The sequence below is a fragment of the Cervus canadensis genome, chromosome 12, assembly GCF_019320065.1.
Source record: "Cervus canadensis isolate Bull #8, Minnesota chromosome 12, ASM1932006v1, whole genome shotgun sequence".
NCBI classification, from domain to species: Eukaryota; Metazoa; Chordata; class Mammalia; order Artiodactyla; family Cervidae; genus Cervus; species Cervus canadensis.
Window position 1 is genome coordinate 76,635,771 of NC_057397.1, and position 17,765 is coordinate 76,653,535.

Below are 17,765 nucleotides of genomic sequence, written 5' to 3' on the forward strand. Positions count from 1 at the left end.
ATTATTTACCAGTGACTTCATACCTCACATAATTACTTTGAAATGTATCCTCCAATCATCTGAAAATACATTTCTTCTGCTGAGAGAACTTTGTCCCCTCTGCCTACTGAAACCATTCTTCCTAAAAGGAATCTCAATCCTACCATCTCAAATCCTACCTATCCAAAAGCTCCCCTCAAAGTTGTGAACAGGTGTATTATACACACAGAAAGAAAAAGGCAACAAAAGATACAAGAAAATACAATGGGCAAAATGATCAATTTAAAAAATTATTTATTAAACAAGTATATTTAAAAGTCCAACATTACCAAATCCCTTTGAAACATCTATTCTGGGAAGACGTATTCTGTCAAACCTTCTAAATGATAAGGGAAATGATAAAAATAGAACAGGTATGAGTAACATTTTTAGGCAAACGATAAAGCACATGGTAAATTTAGAAATAAAAACAAAAACACACAAACATACAAACAATTGAAGTATGAAACCAAACTGTTTCGTATGCTTTTAAATACTTCTGGTATACTCACGCTGAGGGTCAAAATGTCTACATTTACGCTTATGAACAGCATATAAACACCTTTTTAAGGTACCATCCTTAGAGAAATAATTTTAGAATATGTATTGGGTGTATTAATTGTCCACATTTGGTAAACATGTTCTACATATGAATGTATTCACTTATACTTAATGAAAAAAAGGAAGTTATAATTTAAACATCTTGATTTGAGAACTGTGGATTTGGTAGTTTTGTTAAATTCCAACATCATAATGACCAAATGTGCTATCAAAAAAGCCTTTTCTTTTTTTAAAGCTGCCTCTGAAAATTCCAGCATTAGTTTCTCTGGTTAACAGATACACACAAAAGCATGCAATAGAGAAGAGTCCTATAGAAAAGCCTCTATCCTTCAGTAGTTCCAAACAGTGTTATTCAATATTTCACTGGAAATAGTGGTTTTACCACAGGTTTGGCAGTAGCTTCTGTTTAAAACGTAACTTTATACCATAGTGTCACAGGCTTTAAAACATAATTGGCTTTGGCAGTACACACGGAGACCACGATATGAACGGTGACCGCCCTGCAGAGGAGGGCCTGATGAAGGGTCTGCTCTGTGTGTGCATTTCCAGGAAGAAACCGGATGAGATGGTTTACTCAGGACGATAAAACACATTTTCCTAATTAGGTTTCAGTTGTATAAATAACATAAATCAAATGTCTAGAACTTGAGTCTCTACAAGAGGTGACTTTTTCTTTCTATCATCTTCCCAGCTGACGAAGTGCTGGTTCTGTACACTGTTCTGGACACGGAGGGAAGGTCCCCCGGCCCCGCTCCGTCTGAGAGGGAGGCAGAGCGCGCGCGGACCTCCCGGTGGCGGGGCTGGGGAGGCGAGGGTCCCCGCCGCCCGGCTCAGTCTGTGTACTGTTCCGGACGCAGAGGGAAGGTCTCCCCCGCCCGGCGCCGTCTGTATACCGGTCTGGACACGGGGGGAAGGTCGCCCGGCCCCGGCTCAGTCTGAGAGGGAGGGAGCGCGCGGACCTCCCGCGGGCGGGGCTGGGAAGGCGAGGCGCGCGCCCGCCCGGCTCAGTCGGAGAGCGAGGGGGAGCGCGCGGAGCGGCCGCCGGCGGGGCTGGGGAAGGCGAGGGGCTCGCGCCCCCTCTCCCGGCCGTCCCGCTTGTGCTTGTGCTTGTGCTTGTGCTTGTGCTTCTTCTTCTTCTTCTTGTGCTCGTGGTGGTGGTGGTGGTGGTGGTCGCTGTGCTTGGAGGCCGCGGGCTCCTTGCTGAACGCCGACAGCGGGGCTGCCGCGGCCGCGTGCAGACTCATCTCCAGAGGGGGCTGCTCCTTACCTTCAAGAGGAGAGACACGCAAATGAAGTCCTGTTGCTAACAAGGAGGGGAAGTCAAAGTCACAGGGAGCTGGCGGCAGGACAGAAAAGACAAGCGGCTCCTCAGTGTCTGTTGCGTCCACGGGAGAAACCAGCAATGGGAGAAGTATCCGACTGAGACATCCAATTACTGTGACCAAGAAGTCAACATTTCAATTCCCTGCAGTCTATACAGATTATGACATAGACCAGTGTGCTATCAAACCATCTTCTGAAAAATAACATTTGATAGCTTAAAGTGCTACGAAGCAACAACGACTAGGTCTGTGTTACAGATTAGGGCCGACACTGGTCCGTGAACACAGCGCCTTGGCTGCAGTCCTCCTGCTCTGCGCTGCCGGGCAGGAAGGACAGGACAGGCACACGTGGTCCCCCTGCACCCTGCAAGCACTCTGCTTACAAATGGCCACAAGGGCGGCTCTGAGGCAACCCTGCCTTGACAAGTCTAGTGGGGCCATCTTCCCACCAGCATTCGCTCACTTTGCGTCACTGTCACATTTTGGTAATTTTTACAATATTTCAAAATATTTCCATCAGTGAAAAGACTGACTTGTTGAGGGCTCAGATGGTGGTTAGCATTTTTTGACTGAGGTATGTACACTTGGAAAGATACAACCCCACTGCACACTGTACAGACAACAGTATAATATAAACGTAACTTTCAGACGAAATGATAAAACATTCAGCATGTATTTTCTCTCACTTAAAAATGGAGCAAATGTCTTTGAAGGTTCTATTTCCAACATTCTCTCGATCCAGGGATCTATTATAGCAAGTTGTGTACAGAATTTCCTGCTTCCTCCAGACCCTACAATCCTTGGGCCACACCCAGAGAACTCCCCCTCTGTGTTACTCTAGGTTAATGGCGCCACTTTACATGCAGACAACTAAGAAAAAGGGCTTCCCTGGCAGCTCAGCGGTAAAGAATCTGCCCACAATGCAGGAAATGCGGGGGGTTTGATCCCTGGGTCATGGACATCCCTTGGAGGAGGAAATGGCAACCACTCCAGGGACAGAGGAGCCTGGCGGGCTCCAGCCCATGGGGTCACAAGAGTAGGACACCGACAGCAACTAAACCACCACCATCAGGAAAAAAACGCCTAAGAATCATCTCAGAGCCCCTCCCTTGAAGACCTAGTTGGTTCCCAAGTCTCGTTTATTTTTACTTGCCAGAATCTCTTAAATCTGCCCGTCTACCCAGTCTGTACTAATTCAGACCACCTCATCTCACTTGGATCAGAGCACTAACCTCCCATTAACTGGTTTCTTTGCCTGAAGTGTCTTACCGGTGAATCCACACGTTACACAGCTGCACGGCAGTGGTTCTAACCCAGGGGCACCTTTTCTCCCCAGGGGTGATTTGACAACGTCTAGAGACACTTGGGTTGTCACAATTAGAGTGCGACAGCCCCCAACTGCAAATAATTCTCAGGGCCCAAAATGTCAATAGAGCTGAGGTTCAGAGGCCCTGCTGCAGAGCTATGTTCCTAAAAACCCTGACCATGATTACTTGTTTAAAAACTCAGGTAGTCCTACTGGCAGAACAAAATCCTTAAGACTTCAGTGCAGCAATTTCTGTGTGTATGTGTATATATATCTATTTTAATATGTATATACGTATGTATACACACACACATATATGTATTTATCCAAACTAGACCAAGTTTTTCACTAAAATGGACTCTAATGCAGTAGCTACTTTTCTTTTTTAAAGCATAAATTCTCAGAGCTAATTTTGATCCGATCCAGCCCCAAGCCATGTTTTTGTTTTTTTTTTTACCAAAAGAATTTTTGGTAAAGAGAATTTTTTTAAAGATCAACTTTTAGCACTAATTTTACTGACAGTTTGTAATCTGAATCTTGAATTTATCTTATCTTTCACCATTGCTTTCTCTATGCTCTAGACTAGCCCTTTCACAACTGTGTATTTATTTGTAAATGCTACTCCTAGGCTTGGAATGGCCTTCCCTTATTTCTGGTCTGACGTGCATGTTCATTTAAAAAGTATCAGGAACTACATGGGAACTGGGAAAGTCGTGGTCAAGTGGACCGATCTCAGCTCTCCTGCAGCTTACAGACTAGCACGGAGAAACAAGTACGCACGCCCGGGTCACGCCAGTAAACAGACGCAACGCAGAGTGACGCAGGAGCACAGCTGCAGACTTCAGTTAGCAAGGCAGCCAGTGTGAGTCAGAGACGACTTCTGCAAGGAAGCTACACCTAAACTGTAATCTGGAGGAGGAGAAAGGAGAGGAAAAAGCATTTAGGTTCTTCAACAATTTAAAACAGCTCAAATGTCATTTTGGGAGAAAGCTTTCACCAAACTTCCCCAGAAGAATTAGCTTCTACAACATAATACAGATGAGGAAATTAAGACCAAGAGAGAGTAAGCGACTTGCCCAAGGTGGTGCTGGGAAATCTGAGCCACAAAACCGAACAGCTGGACTCCAGAGTCCGTGCTGCGGACACTGCGCTCAGGTGCGCACGGCGGGCTCTGTCTCTGGGTCCCGCCCGCGAGACTCACAGCTCCCGAAGGACAGGGCGTCACCTCTGCCTCCAGAGTACCGCACAGAACCCAGCATCCTCCACTTCCCCACAACTTGCTCAATGAACGAGTCAGTGTCACAGACTCAGTAACTGCTGTGTTTCTTTTCAAACAGGATGTCAGGTGAGCTCAGCTGAACTAAATGCAATTTAAAGGTCACTGATTTTGAAGGGAGAGGAATAAACTAAAACTATTAGTTTATAAATAGAAACAAACTATCACAGGGCGTTCATTAAACTGGTAATGACGACGGTACTTGCTTCGTGTCGGGTACTACTCCAGCATTTCAGGACAAGTGAATGTGTTCACATTCCTGTCCTCACAGACTGTCCACACTGTACTACCACAAAAGTACATTTTTATATTCATGATTTTTTGAATGCTAACAGTAACACAAAAAAAAAGAAAAGAGATTATACACAGGAGCTAGTTTGGGGACTTGGTATCTTTTGCAATAACTGGTGCCCAGAAAAAGAAAAAATGTGAGAGATATCTGATTTACAGTTAAATATGCTAGTATATAATTTAATTTTCATTTCAAATGAACTACATAACTATAGTCTCAATTCTATAAATATGGGAATACAGGTCCTTACCTAACAGAATGCACATAGCCATGTAGCAGGGGAAGTAATAACACCTCACAGATTCCTTTAATCCCTATCCATTATTTAGTCAAGCAACATCAACAGACTGCGAAGCTTCCCAACTGGCAGTCTGCACTGCTTGGAGTCGGAGGTCCTTTTCTTCACCGAGAGACGTTTTATCACCCAATCCTAACACCTGCCAAGCTACTTGGATTGCAGAAAAGCCAATGATTATACCGGAAACTGTACTTCCCAGTAGAGGCAACTGCCAAGCGTACAACTGAGTGTCTTCTTTCCCAGGGGATACTATTAACCATTTCAAAAGTAAAATCAATCTCTTGTTTGGAGGTCTTACAACCTGCATTCAAGATATACTGACTATAAATCTTGCATTTCTTGCACATCAAAACTACCAGATATCATCTCATACCAGTCAAAATGGCCATCATAAAAATGTCCACAAACAGTAAAGGCTGGACCGGATGGGCACAGTGCGTGAAGCTTCCTATCTTGCTGACGGGAACGTACACTGGTACAGTCACTACGAAGAGTAGGAAGGTTCTTTAAAAATCTAAAAACATAGCACTCCCCCTCCTGGGCGTATATCCACAGAAACACATGGTCTGAAAGGATACATGCACCCGGACGACCACTGCAGCAACGTTCACAGCAGCCAAGACAACGGAAGCAACCGAAACGTCCTATTGACAGAGGAACAAATAAAGATGCGGTACATGTATGCAACGGGCTGTTACTGAACCGCTGAGAAGAAAGCGGGAATGCCGTCTGCAGCAACCTCGATGGACCTGGAGACGGTCACACTGAGGGAAGGCAGTCAGACAGAGAAAGACTGTGTGATACAGCTTATCTGCAGAATCTAAAAGGGATGATACAAAATGAACTTGTCTACAAAGCAGAAACAGGCCGAGAGACTTAGAGAACACACTTCTGGTTGCTGGGGTTGGGGGGAGAGCAGCTGGGGACTCGGGGCTGGTAAGTCGGCCCACTGTGGTTACAGTGACCACCTGCGCAGCATGGGGAACTCTGCCGAACACCATGTGACAACCTAAACGGGGAAGACTCTGAAAAAGAACAGATACGTCTGTGTGGATAACTGAGTCACTGAGCTGGACATCTGAAACTATTACAACACTGCTAACCAACTATCCTCTAACATAAAATAAAAAGTTAAAAAAATTAAATAAATCTTGCATTTCTTTTGATTAGCATGAAGTCTATTAAGAAGACAATGGATTAGCCAGATCCAAGGATAAAGGTGTCAGGAACTAGGGCTCCTAGGACCAATGGCTGATTGCAGGTCTGAACAGAATATTTACAAGATGAGCCTGAAACATCAGGTATAGTAGTAGAAAGGAAGTTAAAAGTCTACTCAAAGACTTAAGAGTCAACTTAAGGGGTTCTCACCAATCGAAGTTGGAAAAATCTGAATGTTGATAAAGATAACAACTTCTAATGACTAGAGGTGATTGATCACCACTGGAGGATGTTAGCCAATTTACTATTTTGAAACTTACTAAATACACAAAGAGAATCAAGTCTTTTTCTTTCCTTGGCTATATGAGCTATACCAATGGGTAACAACAGATCACCCAGCTTCACAGAAATAATCAACTTATAAATAAAAACAGAAAGATGAATTAGAATATCACAATCTTGCAATCCTTAATGAATTAATGGACTGATGCTTTGAATGTATTAGTGGCTAATCTCATTAAAAAAGTCAACTAGACACTGTACACTTCCAGATGGAAGAACACACCACCGTCTATAAACCCAAATCCAATTAAGCGTCCAGATACAGCTACACATTTAAAGGAAATGTAGAGGACTCTAACATTTTAATTACACCACAGGTATACAATTAGCAAAACACAGACTTGAAAACTACAGATCAAAGCCCTGGTGTTTACAACAAATACACTGTAAAGGGGGGAAAAGAAAAAAAGATGGACTGGAAACTTTTAATTTTAAAGATGTAAAGGATGTATCCGCCAACTGCTTATGTGGACAAGGATTCAAACAAAGCATTAAAAATAATGGCATTTATGACTCAACTGAAATGTACACAATGACTGAATATTTAATGATATGAAAAACCTTTATATTTTAAAGTACAAGAATATTATCATGGTTACGAGTTTTTAAAGTCCTTATCTTTTAGAGATATACACAGAATTATTTATGCACAAAATATGTGAGATTTGTTTCAAAATTATTGAGAATGGTAGAAATGGGGTGGCTATAGATTAAACAAGACTAATCATTTCTGTAGCTAAGTAAAGGTTAGGGGGGTTCTTTGTACTAGTCTGACAACTTCACAATTCTCTCTAATAATTTTTTAAAAAGAACAAGTTAAGACAAATTAGCACTATCTGTGAAAATGTTAAATGCTCATATTTTTAATTGAGAAAGTTCATTCCTAGAAACATATCCTACAAATGTGCTCATGCATAAGTGCAAAAAAATACATACAAAAATACTCATTAGAATAGAACATCAGATAAAACCTAGTATTACTCTATCATCATAGTAACCCTCAGCTCTTAAGTTTTCATTTATATAGACAACATATATTTTTTATTTGTTTAATTTCTTTTCTGAGTAATTTTCACCAGGTCTAATTCAACAAGGTAAGAAAGTACAAATTCTCTCTCATGTGAACCTACATAGCAGTCAGATTTGAGCTTACTTTCATACTAGCATCATGATGTATTCCACAGAATCGCTACTGTAAAAAATGCATCTATTACTGTCCCCATGGTATGAACAGTAACACGTACAACTGCACATATCATTTTAGGGGTTTACAAGATGCCTCAGAACTTGTCCACTCAAGCTTAGGCAACATTCATTTAAAAGCTAATGAAAGCCCCTTTAAACTAAACCACTGTGCTATTCACCTGAAACTAACAAAACACTGTAAACTGACTAAACTCCAACATAAAAAAAAAAATCAAAAAAATAAAGTTAATGACAGCATTTTAGTGACTCAAAACGTATGTCTCTATTGCAGACAGAAGATACTTCAGGAAAAGAAGATAAAAGTAATTCACAATACTGTAATTTGCCCATTTCAAGTTACAGAGAAGAACACAACAGATGCTCAGTTTTGTTGTTCCATCTAACATAAAACCTTTCCTAGAGGCCTCACGAGTTCACTGTGGATAAGGGTTAGCTGCAGTCAATTTAACAAATGCAAAACAAACAGAAAGAGGCGTTTAAGACAAACCTAACGTAGAAGCTTTCCAGCCCATTTGATAAAAGTGCTGACAACAGTGAGGAACCTGCTAATGCCATTAAATTCATCACCTAGGCATACGTTTAAATTTAACACAAAACCTGCACTTTCTGTTAGGAAAAGTCTGAAGTCTGTTCTTCGGGCTCTTCAAATTTAAAAAAGTGTAGAATTGTATCATTATAATTTAAAGAAAAAAATCCAACTCTTTTTTTAGTTTCAGAATAAAGAACTCTAGCCTCTTTTTCTTGTTTCAAAAAAAGGATTTCCGTACCAGGACAGTGCCTTTTTGACTTGTGCAAGAAGCTGTTACGTAACCAGCAAGCCCTTCTCAGCACGGCAGGGGCTCTGCTCCTCCCCGTCCCTACAGTCACTTCTGCCCCTGCTCCCCGCGCAGCCTCAGGAGCGGGCGCGGGCGGGGGCTGGGCCGGGGAGGGGAGGGAGGGGACGCCGGGGGAGGGCAGAGGAGAGGTGTACACAGTGCACCCAGCCAGGCAGCCCTCCTCTGAGCCCCTTCTCCAGCTCGGGAGAAGGTCGAGTTAAATGATGAAGAACACTCCTGCTGCTCCTCTCCTCTTACCCCAAATGGCTGAACTCACCAAACATGCTCTATCCCTGCCCTAAAGTATTCCCCCTCTAATGTAGGCAAGGGAAGGGAAACCGGCTTTGGGGGAGGGGTTGGAGAGCAAACCGTGACCTCTCTTCTCCTCTCCCTAGCAGGGTCCATCCCTCCCAGAGGACCCATCTCACAAACAGCAAGCAGAGTCTCAAGCGCCAAAGCCTGGAGCCCAAGGAGACAACAGGGGCCAACGGGATGGAGAGCACGCCCCACCTAATGTGCATCCCTTAACTCTTCTTCTAGGAGAAGCTGGAAATGTCAATCTTTACCTGTAATCTCTTCATGTTCAGTCAACTACTTCAAAAATTTCTGTAAGAATTCTATAGCCAGATAAAAGGTGTGTTAGTTGGATGAGCTTGAGTAAGGCCCTGCAAACCCACTTGTTAACTTTAATCTAGAATCACCAGAGATTTAAGAGCACTCCCAGTGCCCCTCACCACCACTGAGCCTCCTCGCCAGAACCCCCAACTCTCAACCCCAGGCCAAAGTCGCTACCACAGCAGGAGACCCCCAGCTTCTGTTCCTCTTTTACTGCCATCATCATTTGGTTGGGTTAAAGCTGTGCTTCTCACATTCCAAAATACAGAGCTCTAGTGCCCTTTCTCTTAGAAACAGTTACACACAGTGGCCAGGCTTGATACTTCTATTCTTCTCTGTCGGGCAGTTCAGTTGCTCTGTCGTGTCCAACTCTTTGCGACCCCATGAATCACAGCACGCCAGGCCTCCCTGTCCATCACCAACTCCTGGAGTTTACTCAAACTCATGCCCATCGAGTCGGTGATGCCAACCAGCCATCTCATCCTCTGTAGGCCCCTTCTCCTCCTGCCCCCAATCCCTCCAAACATCAGGGTCTTTTCCAATGAGTCAGCTCTTCGCATCAGGTGGCCAAAGTACTGGAGTTTCAGCTTCAGCATCAGTCCTTCCAATGAACACCCAGGACTGATCTCCTTTAGGATGGACTGGTTGGATCTCCTTGCAGTCCAAGGGACTCTCAAGAGTCTTCTCCAACACCACAGTTCAAAAGCATCAATTCTTCAGAGCTCAGCTTTCTTCACAGTTCAACGTTCACATCCATACATAGTGTAAATTAAAAAGGGTTTTTGTTGGCTAGTTTGGGAAAGTTACCTATCAAATACAACAACATGTCTACTAGAAACCTGTTTTCAGAATTCCAAAGTAAAATACAAGTATGAGTTAAACTTTTGGAACACTATCATCTGTAGTATGAACGTTTTCTAAATTCTAATAACGTCACTGATGAATTTTAAGACTTGCTCAGCGGTCACTGGGGCTTCCCTGATGGCTCAGATGGTAAAGAATCTGCCTGCATTGCAGGAGACCCTGGTTGGAATCCTGGGTCAGAAGACTCCCCGAAGGAGGTAACGGCTACTCACTCCATTATTCTTGCCTTAAGAATTCCATGGACAGAGGAGCCTGGCAAGCTACAGCCCATGGGGTCACAAAGAATCAATCATGACTGAACGACTAACCATTTCAGTGGTCACAGGCTACAGCATAAATGTATTTAAGGAAAATTACAAAGGCAAATTAAAGAATATATTCAAAATTAAGTTTTACAGATCAGTCCACATAATACACTGGTGACATAAAGGGACCCTACACCGAAGCAGCCATGGCCAAACGTCAACGCCTCCCCGTCCCTCACCACCACGCCCGCATCTCCTCCCCAGTCCTCCCAGGTGATGCGATGAGAACGAAAAGCTGTAGAGAGATTCCAAAAAAAGTAAACATGTATTTTTAAGAGCAATATAAAACAATGATACAAAGGTACACCGGTGGACACAAAACGGTGTTAAGATTTGCTTCTATACATAGGCTAGTATGCCATATCACTATGAAAAACCAAACTAACATACTCGGATTTTTCACTAGAATAAGAATTTATTAGAATTTATTTTTTTAAAGGCATGGAAGGTAGGTGGAAGTGTCACTCTCCAATTATATCAGATTGAGGTTTGAAATTTCCTAAGTGTTATCATTTTAAAAGATGTAGAAAAATTTTCATGTCTGATAAAATCTTAATAAGTATAAGAATAATAAAGCAAAATTACTCCAAACCCCAAAACAAAACCAGAGAATACAAAACTGGCAAGGGAGGGCCGAGAAATGTCAAGATTCATTTACTAAAGTTAAGTGCTAACTTAACTAAAGTTAAGTTTCCAGCTGACTTCCTTCTGAAATAAACTTTCTGAGAAATTGTTACAATAAATGACTACAGCGTACAAAGAGACAGAGCAGCCAGCAGTCTGAGGTCTCAAACACCACAGTATTTTGAGGTGCTGCTTCTGTTCAAAGTCTCCTACTCATCACAGCTGGTCCCTAAGCTCCTCGAGGCAATAAACAGTTACTCTTCTGTTTATATGATAAAAACATGGTTTATGTAAGCAAAATCCATCAGTTGGCATTGGAAAGCCTGACTAATGACTTCTGGAAAAACTATTCTTTAAAAATGATTTTGCTTATGTATCTTGTCTTTCACTCCCTGTCCCTCCAGACTTTGAAGGCTGAGTCTCTGTTCCTCAGCATCACTAGTTCATTCTCTATCTGGAAGACAATCTTCACTTTGTAAGAAAAAGAACAGAGTAAATAGAAGACAATGTAAAACAGTCAAATTAGGTAACAATCACATCTGAACAGAATCCTTTCGTAAACCTAAGTCCAATAAGTATGAAATAATTCAAAAGACAAATATGTTAGTCTTCTAGGTATATATAGCGTCAAGTCTTCATGACTGATCATGAATGATCAACTGTAAAAACTGCCATGGGGAGGGTGAGCAGAGAAATAAGTTGACTATCTTATAAAAGTATAAAGGTATAGATTTGATAGTTTCTAGGGAAGCTCACATTTTTCAAATTAAAATATTCTTAGAAAAAGCACTGCAAGGAAGGAGTAAAATGTTACATAACAGGTATCTTTAAACGGCATAACACAGTGCTGGAGTGGCAAGCGGCCGAAAGGAGCTACCCCATGCCCGAGGTCAGAGACACCCCAGTAAGATGATAGGTGCTGAGAGAGGGCATCAGACGGCAGGCAGACAGAAACCACAATCACACACAACAGGCCAATCTGATCACACAGATCACAGCTTGTCTAACTCAATGAAACTATGAGCCATGCCCGGTAGGGCCACCCAAGACGGACGGATCATGGTGGAGAGGTCTGACAGAATCTGGTTCACGGAGAAAGGAATGGAAAACCACTTCAGTATTCCTGCCTTGAGAACCCCATGAACAGTATGAAAAGGCAAAAAGATAGGACCCTGAAAGATGAACTCCTCAGGTCGGGAGGTGCCCAATATGCTACTGGAGATCAGTGGAGAAATAACTCCAGAAAGAATGAAGGGATGGAGCCAAAGCAAAAACAACACCCAGTTGTGGATGTGACTCGTGATGGAAGCAAGGTCTGATGCTGTAAAGAGCAATATTGCATAGGAACCTGAAACGTTAGGTCCATGAATCAAGGCAAATTGGAACTGGTCAAACAGGAGATGGCAAGAGTGAACGTCGATACTTTAGGAATTGGTGAGCTAAAATAGACTGGAATGGGTGAATTTAACTCAGATGACCATTATATCTACTACTGTGGGAAGGAATCCCTTAAAAGAAATGGAGTAGCCATCATAAGTCAACAAAAGAATCCGAAATGCAGTACTTAGATGCCATCTCAAAAATGATAGAATGATCTCTGTTTGTTTCCAAGGCAAACTATTCAATATCACTGTAATCCAAGTCTATGCCCTGACCAGCAACTCTGAAGAAGCTGAAGTTGAATGGTTCTATGAAGACCTACAAGACCTTTTAGAACTAACACCCAAAAAAGATATGCTTTTCATTGTAGGGGACTGGAATGCAAAAGGAGTAAGTCAAGAAACACCTGGAGTAACAGGCAAATTTGGCCTTGGAGTACAGAATGAAGCAGGGCAAAGGCTAACAGAGTTCTGCCAAGAGAACGCACTGGTCATAGCAAACACCCTCTTCCAACAACACAAGAGAAGACTCTACACATGGACATCACCAGATGGTCAACACCAAAATCAGACTGATTATATTCTTTGCAGCCAAAGATGGAGAAGCTCTATACAGTCAGCAAAAACAAGACCAGGAGCTGACTGTGGCTCAGATCATGAACTTCTTATTGCCAAATTCAGACATAAATTGAAGGCAGTAGGGAAAACCACTAGACCATTCAGGTATGACCTAAATCAAATTCCTTATGAATATACAGTGGAAGTGAGAAATAGATTTAAGGGACTAGATCTGACAGAGAGCCTGATGAACTATGGACAGAGGTTCGTGACATTGTACAAGAGACAAGGATCAAGACCATCCCCATGGAAAAGAAATGCAAAAAGGCAAAATGGTTGTCTGAGGAGGTCTTACAAATAGCTGTGAAAAGAAGAGAAGCGAAAAGCAAAGGAGAAAAGGAAAGATATTCCCATTTGAATGCAGAGTTCCAAAGAATAGCAAGGAGAGATAAGAAAGCCTTCCTCAGTGATCAATGCAGAGAAACAGAGGAAAACAACAGAACGGGAAAGACTAGAGATCTCTTCAAGAAAATGGGAGATACCAAGGGAACATTTCATGCAAAGATGGGCTCAATAAAGGACAGAAATGGTATGAACCTAACAGAAGCAGAAGATATTAAGAAGAGGTGGCAAGGATACACAGAAGCACTGTACAAAAAAGATCTTCACGACCCAGATAATCATGATGGTGTGATCACTCACCTAGAGCCAGACATCCTCAAACGTGAAGTCAAGTGGGCCTTAGGAAGCATCACTATGAACAAAGCTAGTGGAGGTGATGGAATTCCATGTGAGCTATTTCAAATCCTGAAAGATGATGCTGTGACAAGTGCTGCACTCAATATGCCAGCAAATTTGGAAAACTCAGCAGTGGCCACAGGACTGGGAAAGGTCAGTTTTCATTGCAATCCCAAAGAATGCTAAAACTACCATACAACTGCACTCATTTCACACGCTAGTAAAGTAATGCTCAAAATTCCAAGCCATGCTTCAACAGTATGTGAACCGTGAGCTTCTTGATGTTCAAGCTGGATTTAGAAAAGGCAGAGGGACCAGAGATCAAATTGTCAACATCTGCTCGATCATTGAAAAAGCAAGAGAGTTCCAGAAAAACATCTCTTCTGCTTTATTGACTATGCCAAAGCCTTTGACTATGTGGATCACAATTACTGTGGAAAATTCTGAAACAGATGGGAACACCAGACCACCTGACCGGCCTCTTGAGAAACCTGTATGCAGGTCAGGAAGCAACAGTTAGAACTGGACATGGAACAACAGACTGGTTCCAAACAGGAAAAGGAGTACGTCAAGGCTGTATACTGTCACCCTGCTTATTTAACTTCTATGCAGAGTACATCATGAGAAACGCTGGGCTGGAGGAAACACAAGCTGGAATCAAGATTGCTGGGAGAAATATCAATAACCTCAGATATGCAGATGACACTACCCTTATGGCAAAAAGTGAAGAGGAACTAAAGGGCCTCTTGATGAAAGTGAAAGAGGAGAGTGAAAAAATTGGCTTAAAGCTCAACATTCAGAAAACTAAGATCATGGCAACTGGTCCCATCACTTCATGGCAAATAGATGGGGAAACAGTGGAAACAGTGTCAGACTTTCTTTTTTTGGGCTCCAAAATCACTGCAGATGGTGACTGCAGCCATGAAATTAAAAGACGCTTACTCCTTGGAAGGAAAGTTATGACCAAACTAGACAGCATATTAAAAAGCAGAGACATTACTTTGCCAACAAAGGTCTGTCTAGTCATGGCTATGGTTTTTCCAGTGGTCATGTATGGATGTGAGAATTGGACTGTGAAGAAAGCTGAGTGCAGAAGAACTGATGCTTTTGAAATGTGGTGTTGGAGAAGACCCTTGAGAGTCCCTTGGACTGCAAGGAGATCCAACCAGTCCATCCTAAAGGAGATCAGTCCTGGGTGTTCATTGGAAGGACTGATGCTGAAGCTGAAACTCCAATACTTTGGCTACCTGATGCAAAGAGCTGACTCATTTGAAAAGACCCTGATGCTGGGAAAGATTGAAGGCGGGAAGAGAAGGGGACGACAGAGGATGAGATGGTTGGATGGCATCACTGATTCGATGGACATGAGTTTGGGTAGACTCTTGGGAGTTGGTGACGGACAGGGAGGCCTGGCGTGCTGCAGTCCATGGGGTTGGAAAGAGTTGGAAACGACTGAGTGACTGGACTGAACTGAGCCGAAAAGGCATAATAGGGGGCAATTTTTTCCCCCTCTTTTCTACGATTTCAAAGTTTTATATAATAGGAGAATATTACTTTTGAAATAGCAAAAAGTGTAATTTAAAAGTCTTTAAAATATTGTAAAGTAATTAGCCTCCAACTAATACAAGTAAATGAAAAAAAATTCTTAAAGAGGAAAAAAAAAAAGTCTTTAAGTCAAAGCAATTTTAAGGAAGAAATATGAAGCTGGAGAAATCAGGCTCTGTGACTTCAGACTATACTCCAAAACCACAGTAAACAAAATAGTATGGTACTGGCACAAAGACAGAAATACAAATCAATGGAACAGGATAAAAGTCCAGAAATAAACCCTTGTGCCTATGGTCAATTAACCTATGACAAAGGAGGCCAGAATATACAATGGAGAAAAGATAGTCTTTTCAATAAGTGGTGCTGAGAAAACTGGGCGGCTCCCTATAAAAGAATGAAATTAAACCATTCTCTAACACCAAATACAACAGCAAACTCAAAATGGATTAAGGATCTAAATGTAAGACCAGATACTACAAAACTCTAAGAAAACAACAGAATGATCCTAGACAGAAAACACTATAACATAAATCACAGCTATATATTTCTGTATCCTTTCCTCAAGTAATGGAAATAAAAACAAAAATAAATAAATGGGACTTAAAAATAAAAGCTTTTGCACAGCAAATGAAACAACCTACAGAATGGGAGACAATATTTGCAAACTATGTGACTGACAAGGGATTGATTTCCCAAATATACAAACAGCTCACATAGCTCAGTGTCAAAAAAAAACAAACAATTCAATTAAAAAACTGGGCATAAAACCTAGACAGACACCTGTGCAAAAAAGACATACAGATGGCCAACAGGCACACGAACAATGCTCAACATCACTAATTATTAGAGACATGTAAATCAAAACTAAAATGAGGTTATCACCCTACTCCAGTCGGAATAACCATCATCAAAAGTTTACATACATTAAAAAAAAAAAAAAGTGTACATACATTAAATGCTACAGAGGGTGTGGAGAAAAAAGAACCCTTCCACAGTACTGATGAGAATATAAATTAGTAGAACTACTATGGAGAACAGTATGGACATTCCTTAGAAAACTAAATACAGAGTTAGCATATGATTCAGCAATCCCACTCCTGGGCATATATCTGCAGAAAAACATAATTCCAAAAGATACATGCACTCCAGTGTTCATTAGCAACAATGGCAAGACACGGAAGCAACCTAAATATCCAGCGACAAACGAATGGATAAAGATGTGGACTACAATCGACTATTACTCAGCCATAAAAAAAGAACAAAATAATGCCATCTGCAGCAACACGGAGGCCCTAGAGATTATCACACTGAGTGAGAAGGCCATAGAAAGACAAACATCATATGACATTCTTTATATGTGCTATACATATATACACACCAATGAACTTATTTACAGAACAGAAACAGACCCACAGATATAGAAAACAAACCTGTGGTTACCACAGGGGAAATGGGGGAAGGCATAAACTAGGAGCTTGGGATTAACACAGACGCACTATTATACAGAAAAGAGGCACCCAGCAAGGACCTACTGTATATACAGCACAGTGAACAACACTCAACCCTCTGTAATAACCCATATAATCCGAAAAAGAACATATGTACGTGGAACAGAATCACTGTGCTGCACGTCTCTCAAGCTAACACAACACTATGAATCAAAAGTAATTCAAAAAAATATATATGCAGCTTGTATTTGAAAAAAGAAGTCTGTTAGATAATAATGAGAAGCAAGTCCTCAGATCTATAGTTTCTAATGTATTCTTTACATTGATAAAGAAACTTTATGAAGTTTATAGATTCATTCTTGAGCAAAATACCAACAATGATAGTAACAGTACTTTACCTGCTCCCTTCCGTGGGAGCTCCATATTCCACTGGGGCTTCGTGGTGGGCGTGCCGTCACAGCCTGCGGAGTGCTGGGGCATCAGAGCAGATCTCGAGTTAGCTGGCCGATATTTGGAGAGCCCTAAGATGCAAAAAGAGGAAAACTGGGGATTTATTTACTTCCCAAAAGAAGAAAACAGTCTACCTTAAAACCAGTATCAGTTCAACAGTAAAACTCTAATGATAAAAAGAATACTATTTTTTAAAACCACTGAAGATCCCATTTGATTTAATCCTTTGTCATGGTTCCAATATACTTAAGTCTGAGAAAAATAAACATTCAAGAAAGACAGTTCACCTGACTGAACTGCTGAACACATAAACTGGAGTCTATATTCTGGAGGAGAACCATGTCATGTCATGTTTTTTATTATTTATGTGGAACTTTGCATACAGTTAAGCATGGCTGTTCTCCCCAAAATTTATTAATAAATTCCATTACAATATTTAACTAACAGATCAAAATAATTTAGGGATTACAGAACAAACATATTTAAAACATGAAACGTTGTAATGGTAAAACATGAAGAGCACTGTCGTACCAGGAGACCCAGGTTCTAACGCCAAATCATCCACAAGTTAAATACACAGTCCAGGTAAGACATTTCTTTCTTTGTGTCTCATTTTCATTTCTCATATGGAAAAGTCTAGGA

General features: G+C 41.6%; 1 protein-coding gene across 3 annotated transcripts in view; it reads right to left on the reverse strand.

Annotated features, from left to right (window-relative positions):
- Positions 1-256: 256 nt before the first annotated feature.
- TAF2 (TATA-box binding protein associated factor 2) overlaps positions 257-17,765 on the reverse strand; it is a 79,482-nt gene continuing 61,973 nt past the window's right edge. For all 3 annotated transcript variants that reach the window (XM_043483079.1, XM_043483080.1, XM_043483081.1), the window contains 2 exons: positions 17,072-17,194; positions 257-1,846 (listed from right to left, as the gene is read on the reverse strand). In XM_043483079.1, the coding sequence (XP_043339014.1) occupies positions 1,584-1,846; positions 17,072-17,194 (386 nt within the window). In that variant the 3' untranslated portion in view covers positions 257-1,583. The remainder of the gene's footprint in view (positions 1,847-17,071; positions 17,195-17,765) is intronic.